A 10000-nucleotide genomic window follows, 5' to 3' on the forward strand; every position below is an offset into this window, starting at 1 on the left:
TTTAGATGGGATATTGGGACAAATTCTTCCCTGGGAGGATGGGCAGGCCCTGGCACAGGTGCCCAGAGCAGCTGGGGCTGCCCCTGGATCCCTGGCAGTGCCCAAGGCCAGGCTGGACACTGGGGCTGGGAGCACCTGGGACAGTGGGAGGTGTCCCTGCCATGGCAGGGGATGGGACTTTAAAGATCCCTTCTGGCCCAAATCAGTCTGTGATAGGAGTTAACCAAGAAATATTAAAAGAGTGTTTTGAAGGCTAATCTGTGGCTTTGAGATCTTTGAAGATGAATGTCAAATCACTCAGTTCAGGAATCATCCATCCCTCTCAGGGTCTGTTGTACAGTAGGCCAGAGCATCCCCAGCAGAACAAACTTTGCATTCAAAAGTGGAGAGGGAAAAGAAATTAGGGGAAAACACTCCCTGGTGTGTTCCAGTCACCCACCAGACCAACCAGTGCCTTCCTCCTCCAGGAGGGATGGAAGGAGCACAGCATGAGGGGAGGGAAAAAACAAGGGTGAGGGGCCAGAGAGTTGTGAAAGAAACAACAAGCATCTCCCCTAAATGTTTAAGGTTTAAATACACTCTGTGACTAATAATCTGTCCCCTGATTTTCAAGAGCCTGATGCCAGCACTTGTGAGGTCTCAGCAGGGGCTCGTGCACCCTCAGTGCACAAGAGATGCCAGGAGGCTGCTGAGAAACATCTGATGGGAAAACCATGGTGGTCTTCTACCCTCAGATAATCCTCAGGGATCCTCAGCCCAGCCCCTCCAGGCTGTCCCACCACAGGACCCGGGCTCTTGGCACACCTTTGGTGGTGGCACTCAGTGACAAGTGAAGCACTAATACCTCATGACCCTCGATTCCTCAAGGGCATTTCCACTTTGACTGAGAATGATTGTGTTCCAGGCTCTGATGTTTGCCAAAAAAGTCATTACCATCATAATAGCTGCAGATTTACTTTAAATGAGTGAATGAATGGATGAGATGGAGAAGGAGCAGGAGAGGGAGATGAGAGAGTAGGGGAGAATGAATGAAAAGCACTTAACATGCCATACAACCCTCTAAAAATGAGTGAAGCAGGCAGTACAGAGGGAACAGGACCTCATACACCCTCTGCTTGTGTGTGCTCTCTCCTCTCCACATCCAGGGTCACTGGATGAGCACCTGGATAGAAGGAAAACATGTCTGGTCCCAGAGAGCCACATGATGGTTGGATTTATGGGAGGGGACAGCCTCACCTGGGTCATGGACATGGACATCACCCCAATGTTCTCCGTTGTACAGACATCACTCTGCTGCTGCTGTGGGTGTTTAGAGCCAGTGATACTGGATATATTTAAACATTTAAAGGCTTTGAAGGTGAAGTCTGAAGTAGGGAATGGAAAGCACTTGGAGTTAACCCACTTGAGGTGTTGGTCAATGGAGATTTTGTATTAGACCACACCACGCATTTCAGTGTGAGAAGAGTTTGCAGGGTCAAATACCCACAAATTTGCCATCAATTAAAGTTACAGAATGAGCATGAGAAAGTGGGGAACACATCGGTAAAAAACAGCAGCAAGGAGAAGGACTTGGGGGTGTTGGTTGATGGGAAATTCCAGGTGACACATCAATGTGCCCAGAAGGAATTTTTTACAGGGAAGGCAGGCAGGCCAGAAAAGCTGTGACTGCCCCTGGATCCCTGGCAGTGCCCAAGGCCAGGCTGGACATTGGGGCTGGAGCACCTGGGACAGCAGGAGGTGTCCCTGCCATGCCAGCAGAGCACTGGGTGGGATTTGAGGTCCCCTTCCACCCAAACCATTCCATTTTTTAGCAGGGAACATTGCAAGGGAGGGACTTGGCACTATTTCAGTGAAGGAGAAGGAAATCTGTGTGATATCAAATCATAAATGCTCTCATCATGCCAAGGAAGTCCCACAGCCCAACACATACGGAACTACAAGAAAACATGGCATTTTATGAAAACAACATATGACAAAAATACCAAAATATTGTACTCCAGAAATAAGGCATATTCCTGATTTAGGAAAGTGTGTTACCATGTGCTACTACATCAGAGCAGCCAAATGTACATTTCAACTGCTCAATACTCCAAGGTACTTTACTAATTAAGATATATTTTACTGGAATAAACTGAGCTTTCATCTATTTTTGCATTTGGGGTATTATTTGGGACTTTATTCCTTTGCTAGGCCACAGAGCTGAATAAATATCTCCTCCTTACAGATAGGTCTGTGTGAATCCATCCCCATCCACTTGTTTCCACACACATTTTAGAGAATTATGCTGGAATTCTGCTACAAGAGCCTGAGAGAACAGAAATTCTTCCTGAAATTCTGCTGTGCCACAGAGCTGAATTACACAATCCTTGTGCAATACAAGAATTTCAGGTCCTCTGAATGCGAGAGCAATGAAATATAAGAATTTCAGGTACTCTGGAAACGATGCTTGATGGCAGCAAATGGCAAATGTGATCATTTGCCTGTCATCACTGGCTGAGCTCTTCAGGGGTATTTATCCATCTCAGAACCATATGAAATCTGTGATGCCTCAGCAAACATCTGTAAGAGCTGGAATTCTGCACAACTTCCTCCCCATTTATATTCGGCAGCGATCACCCAGCATAAGAATATAATACTGTCATATTTTAATATAATATTTAGACAAATAGGACTTATAATCAGATCCTTAAGATCATCTAACAGAGCTCCTACAACTGTATTCCTCTGTTGTATAATAATTTAAACAAAAATAGATCTTACTCAAAGTTGTGAAATCTCTGTATTACTTGTGGATATTGGAAAAATACCTCAAATAACTCACAGAATGCATAGAGTCTATAAAAAGCTTTATTAAATGCTTAAGCACAGTGGATGTTGCCACTTCAAAAAAAAAAAAAAAAAGAAAGCAAGCCTGGGTTATTATTTTAATCATTCGTAATTCTGTTAAACTATCTGTTTAGGCTTCAATGGAAATTTTAAAATATTTATGAATGCTAAAATATACAGATATAAAAAAATATTCTAAATAAAAATACTTTTGTATGCCAAAGTTATTTATCTTAGAGAAAACTGCAGATGCTGAAAGTTTTTAATTAAGCTAACAAAATTCAGAGTTTTCTGAGGAGCCATAACGCACATCCAAATGTAACAAGTTCTCAAGATTTTGCCAAAAAAAAATTCCTTTATTTCCATCCTTAACAATTTAACGAGTTGGGAATTTTGCAATTAAAATTTGAAACTCTGCAGTCCTAGACTGCAGCTTTCAAGCTTATAAAAGACTGGGATAGCAAAGGGAATTCATCAAGCATGGGTTGCTGGGACAGATGTCTGCATCCCTGCATCTCCTGCTCCACTGGCACATCCACAGCCAGTGGACATCCCTGGAAAGGACCATGGAATATTCCAGATGGGATCAGCACCAGCTGACCCTCAACCAGCTCCAGAAGAGAGCCCCAGCTCTATCAGGGAGCTCTTCCATCCACACCAATTCCCATGGCTTCAATGGGAGTTGACTCAAAAATCAATGGGCATCCACAGGAATTCATATTCACCTTGTAAGTCTTAGAAATTCTTGTGAAATAGAAATAATAGTTGACATCCAGCAGATTTTTGAAATGCTTTTTGACATTTTTCCTTAGAAAATTGCATTCACTGCAGTTGTGATAATGAATTAATTTTTTTTTAATGCTGATGAGGACTAGGCCTCAGCCAGTGCCTTTAAATCAACTTCCATGAAAACCACCTGGCTAAAAGAACATATCTGTAACACACAGATTTCTGACATGAAAACACTTCCAAGTGTTTTAATTACAGCAGTGGCACTGGAATATGCAACAGAATGAGTTTCAAAATACAGCAAAATCATTATTTTCCTTAACCATGAGCTTCTGGATATTTTCCTAGTTTCCATGTTATGTTGCTCTCAACACAAAGGCCACAAAGTCCACATGTTTCTTTTCATCTCCATAGCACTTTCCTGAGAGTACAAATTAATTTAATGGGAATACTGGTGCCATGGATAGCAGCAACCAGCCAAACCCAGGAATTCACCTGGATATCTTCCAACACAACCCAGATTTGTCTGTTTGCTCTCTTGCTTTCATAATATGAGAACAAGAAGTACATTTTTAGTGAAAGATCTTATTTCCTGTCCTTCCACCTATTTTCCTTGATTTGAAACTTGGGGAAGTTTTCAGCCCAAGCAGTACAATCAGGCTACAGTCATAAAAATTAGCAGTAAAGCTAAAGTTATAGAAAGAAAAATAGAATTAGACAGTTTAATATTCAGGAAACTGATTTTACTATTTAGCTCCAGACTGCATATAGCAACAAAAATATAAAAGAGAAAAGCCGTTTTTCCCGCTTCTCAGAGAAAACAAGGCAAAGGTCTTATTCAGCACTCAAATTTTCCTGATTATTACATGAAGCCAAGATGACCCTTTTGTCCTTTTTTTTTCTTTTTTTTTTTCTTTTTTAAGATGAATTGCCATCGCTTGGCTGCTACATTTTGTCAGTTTGGGTACAGCAGAGTCAATACCTTCACCTTGACACGGAAACTTTGTGATTTATCAGTGGTGCTGTGACTCAGTGCTACCACGACCTGGCGAGGTGCAGCCGCTCATGGCACCCAGAGCAGACTTTGGTCACAGCTACTTGGAAAAAAATAAAGCACTCTCTGATGATAGACAAATGTGTCTTGTTAGCAACAGCCAAAAAGCGCTTGACTTGTACTAATAACAAAAAGGCCATGTTGGTCACCATGGGTCTAAAGACGAAGCACCCTGTCACTGCCTTGGTTGGGAAATTAGCAAATAATGTTCCTTTTCCTTGATAAATGGGTGACAGTTCTCTCTCACCAATCATTTTTTAACATTTTGATGCATGTCTATGATCCCACTGGAGGAACAGAAAAGTTTACTGGCCCTCAATTTTCCGATGATGAATGGAACACTCTAAATGTGCGATTTCTGTATGAGGTATAGTTCATTTTAAGCAATTCTAGTAAATGGGTGTCACTGATTAGGACAAATAGTCTACTTGTGCAATAGCACAAATGGTATGTCTCATTCTTCTGGCCTCCTTTGAGACAGAAAAGAAAGGGGACAGCAATGACCCTGATAAACCTGGAATTGCTACTGTTTAAAAAAGAGCTATTATATAATATACATTATCCAACACACTATTGACTTGATGCTACTAAATCATGTCTGTATGTTTAGCATTGGCCTATTAATTAAAAATGTATGTCATGCTCAAAAACCTTCTTTATACGAATAGACACTTCACCAGAATCCCTTCCCCTTTGACTTATTGCTTTCAGAAAAATACATTTTACTCCAGGCCTATAAAGCAGTTTTACACATTAACACAGACTTTCTGGGTCTGACTCTTGAACACTAAACTTTGACTGACTTATAGAGACCCGGCTTGAAGAAAGGGCAAGAATATCTGTTCTATCTTGATTTTTTTTTCAGCTTGCTAACAACTGATACTGACACAAGGTCTGATCAATAAATAACCAATACTGTAATAACAGTGACTGTAAGTTGCTTCAGGACAACAGCACTTAACAGGAAAAAAAAAAAAAGAAATGCAATATATATGAATTAGAAATGCTGAGGATTTCATTAAAATGAATGTAACTGCTTTTTCTTTTTTTTTTTTTAAGCCTTTCCAATAAAAGCCTGGATACATTCTGTATATTTTTAGCATTCCTCTTGCAAAGTCACCAGATTTCATCCTTCAGAGCAATAATTGAATATGTACAAGAAATAATCAGGTGATTTAAATTTAACTAAGGCCTTTGCCGTGGAGTTTAGCATAGTAAAAATAGTATGATTTGTGGGAGGCAATTAACAATCATTTGCTCTGTGGATACAAGTAATTTGTTTAAAGAGCACTGACCTATGAGACAGCCAGTTTGTGTTGGCTGTGATGGAAGGGAGCTATTGACTCTAAACAGTGTAACAGCACCATTGACAGAACCGCATTTGAATGTGCACAAAAGATCTCCCAAACACTTGAGGAACACGAGATCTTTCAGAGGGGGACAAGGGGTGGGGGCCAGCCCAGGAAAGCAGCCAAGGGCCGAGGGGAGAGCGAGCCAAGCCCAAAAACCTGGACAATGTCACAAGTGCAGAGGACTCCCCCCGTGGGGACCGCGCCAGCCGTGCCGCGCCACGAACGCTCCATCATCGGGAGGGACCCCGAGCCATGAATGCTCCATCAGGAGGGACCCTGAGCCTCAAGTAATGGGCTCATGACCTCCAAACCCAACACAATGCTTTGTGCAGAGCAATCATTTTCATGTTCACATCCAGCAGCAAATGCACTGCAGGCCTGGGAATGGGTCCATGGATTGGACATCCATGCGTTCTGCTGGGGACGTGGTGGTGATCACACACCGTGGTCCCCTGCAAGGGATCTGCTGCCTCCTGACAATCTGGGGCATTGCCTCAAAGCCAAAGAAGCTGTCAAAACAGGGGCGTGCAACAAAAACCTTAGGGTGGAAGCAGCAGGCATGAAAAGTTCCAAGGGCCACAAATCGTTCTTTGAAACTGCTTTGGTATGCTCTAGATCAGGCTATGCAACCTTTATTTGCTTGGGAAATTACACAAAACACAGAGGAAACAGGAAGGCAGTGGCACAAACACACTGTAAACACAATCCTGCTGCTCAGCTGAGAGCAAACCAACAGAATCTGCAGAGCTTAAAATATGTGTGTAAAGGTGCAATTTTATCTGTAACATAATTTCATTTCAAAGCATACAAATCACAATTTGCCATAATCAAATAAGGCTGCAGTGCTTATATTCTAATTAAAAAATAATCTCTGATATTTAATTTAGAAACCTAGAAGACTGTACCAGCAAAATTATGGCTACAACCCGCACCGACCACTCGATTTACCCACAGACAGCAAATTTTTCGGGTAGCACTTTTAAAATTAGTATTAAACAAGCAAACGCTGCACCGCTCGATATGTATTAAAACAAGTATTGTACCCAGTTATTAATTTGCACTATTCACTTTTAAATGCAGCAAATACCTCATTAATTTAATTTTAGGTGCCCACCAGTTTATATTGCATTTTACAGTCTAGAAGGCAATTTACTATTAACTGGCAATTACATACAGAATGATTGTTAATTCTGCTCCTAAGTGCTAGCTGCTTGAAAATTGTTATCTCTCTCTAATTTTTGACCTTCTTACAACAGGGGTGAGGTACACTGGGAATACAAAGGACTAGTAGAGAAGAGCCGGACATGTCATTTGTGACTCATTCTTTTAATTCACCGTGCTAATCAACTGAACTGCCACAATCTCCCAAGGTAATTGTATCTTTATAATAGTTGAAAGCAGCGGGCAAAAAGGCATGGATAGATGGGGAAAGGCCTTGCCTTTGCCTGCTGGGAGCTGGCGCGCTCCTGCTTCTGCACCGGGCTAATGGGGGCTTTGGAGAAAAATCTGGAACTTTCGCATCTCCCTGCCCTGATGGTTTAATGTCTCAACTTGTGCGCTCACAAAGGCTTTGTGCACCACACTACACTCTTGTTTCATTATTCCGCAGCCTTGTTGCCCTATGGTCTACCTCCTGCTGGGAAGGTTAAATGTTAGAGTGCCAAGCCAGGCTGCAAGCATGGTGGGACACTGATGGGAAACAGATGCCCTGGGGACCCGGCCCCTCCCTCCGCCAGGCTACAGCATTTTCATTTTCTGAAATACAGCAAGGCTTGGCTTCCCTCTCAATGGCAGCTGTAATTTCCAAACACTATCTCAGCCACCCTATCACTCGGGGATAAAGCAAAGCAGAAGTTTCTCGGCCAGGCAGGCTCTGGCTTTCTCTCTTTATTTCCTTATTGCTGGGATCTTGGCTTTTGTTTCCCTCCAAAGGTGTTTTAAATATCTATTCCTGTTAGAGTGTTGTTAGTTACATAACTTTATTACAATTTCATTCCAGTGGGAGAAGCTCCTGACATTCTCATGATCCTTTTGAACATCTCTACTCAGTGATAAAGACAAAAGACAACCTCAAGAAGGAAAAAATGAATGGTTTGTTCTTCCAGTTCCATAAATATATTAGAAAGAGTTCCACTTCCACATTAGAAAGAACCTCAAAACAACAATATTAGCCACATTTGCAAAATCTACGCCTCAGAAATAAGTTAAAAACATTGCTCTAAAGCAAGTTGGAATTCCAGGCTCTGCCCTGAGAGCCAGACCGTCATCTGGTTCAAATCTGCGGCGCTTCCCTGCGCGCCGTGGAACTGCACCAGCTCCCAACAGCTCAAATATCTGGAACTTGGGCTGAGACTTTTAATTCATTCATTTTTTATTTTGTTGGACACTTCTTTTAGCTTGTCATACTCAGCTGTAGCTTTGCATAAGCTCTACATGTATACATATATTTATATATATATGTGTATCTATGTGTCTGTATATATATATATATATATATATATATACATATATATATGTATATGTATAAAATATTGTTCATAAGAGCATTTCTTAGCCCACAGCAGTGACAGCCCCAGCTCTGCTCACCACCTTTGCAGCAAAACAATTTTGGGATAGATCATCTGCCTCAAAAGCACCACAGTCACCACCACCCCATTTGGAAGCTCTGGTGAAACCCAATCCTAAAGATCAATAATGCAAATATTCTCTCCTTCACGGGCCAGAAGTGAGAAACCCAGGTTTGGATGCCAGCATTTTTGCTCAGGTTTTGATTTCTTTGGGAATAGAGAGAATATAGGAATCTCAGGCGCTACCATCACTTAAAAGTTCATTTCAACAATAGACATCAGGCAGACACAAAAGCATATCCACGATGCATTAACAGTTTCAAAAGTCCTCCCTTAAAACTACCCAGGAACACACTTTTCCCATTAGATCTAAATTAATAGATAGAAACAGTTGCAGTCTAGTGGGAAAATATTCATCAAAATGCACATCATCTGCACATCATCTGCAATCTGCATTATCTACCCAATAAGCAGCGAGGGCTCTCCCCGAATCCCTGCAGTCTGTCGAGTAAACAGTTAAGGCTCTTTGTTTTCAAAAGAGAGATTGATTCATCAGATCAAATTTATTACCTAGAATCCTCGTCCAAAAGTACAGTAAATTAAATCGCTATTTCTCCCTTTTCCCTCCCTGCACCTCAGTAAAATTCATTGGAAAATGCCAGAAAAACTCTAATACACATTTCAGATAAAAAGCCAGCAATACTTCATCCCAAAATAAGAATTTTCATATTAAAACCACTGCAAAACCACAAAGTTCCGACTTTTTCTTGTGCGGTTGTAAATTAAAATCAAATGTATTTAAAAGAATTGGCATAAATAAATCATTCCCAGGCTTGTGAGTTTGTATCCCAAATTTTAGGTCTGAGAGAATCTTTAGAGACCGATTGTGAATAGGGTTGGATAAAGTCATTTGGATCCAACAACAGCTCCTTGAACCGATGCCTAAAACTTCAACTGAACCTTCAGGGAAGTTCAAGAAGTTTGGATAGATGGCCTGAAAAATATTTTGCATCTCTGAGCACTTCTTAACTCCTTTTTCTGGCTGGAGAAGAGTAGGAAATACCATTGTTAATCTATTTCTGGCCAATGTGAAAACAGGAAGTAACAGACATCTTGTGAGGGAGCCGGATCCCATGGGACATGGGGACATTTTTGAGACCCAAGAGGTTGGATGGGCACCAGAGCTCCTGGGTGCCCACATGAACGGGTCTTTTGAGGTCCAGCTACCACCAGCTACACTTCCTGCAAGACACATCCTACTTTTAACAGCATTTTTCATTCCTGTGTGTCAGGAGTTGTCATCCCAAGAGGAGAATGGAAACCACACACTTACCAGTGTAGACAAATCGGCCGGGAGCACCTTTGCAGAACTGTTTGGATTTGTAGGACAGGGTTACTTCAACAACTCCTGGAATGTGCCGTGGTGGTGTTTGAACTCTGATGGCGTGGGGCGTTATCAGCTACAAGAATCG

General features: G+C 41.6%; 1 protein-coding gene across 15 annotated transcripts in view; it reads right to left on the minus strand.

Moving 5' to 3' along the window:
- The window catches only part of EBF3 (EBF transcription factor 3), a 129171-nt gene that overhangs the window by 25689 nt on the left and 93482 nt on the right, over positions 1-10000 (minus strand). For all 15 annotated transcript variants that reach the window (XM_030950874.1, XM_030950877.1, XM_030950873.1 and 12 more), the window contains one exon: positions 9862-9988. In XM_030950874.1, coding sequence (XP_030806734.1) covers positions 9862-9988 — 127 coding nt within the window. The remainder of the gene's footprint in view (positions 1-9861; positions 9989-10000) is intronic.

Source organism: Camarhynchus parvulus, chromosome 6 (genome assembly GCF_901933205.1).
Source record: "Camarhynchus parvulus chromosome 6, STF_HiC, whole genome shotgun sequence".
NCBI classification, from domain to species: Eukaryota; Metazoa; Chordata; class Aves; order Passeriformes; family Thraupidae; genus Camarhynchus; species Camarhynchus parvulus.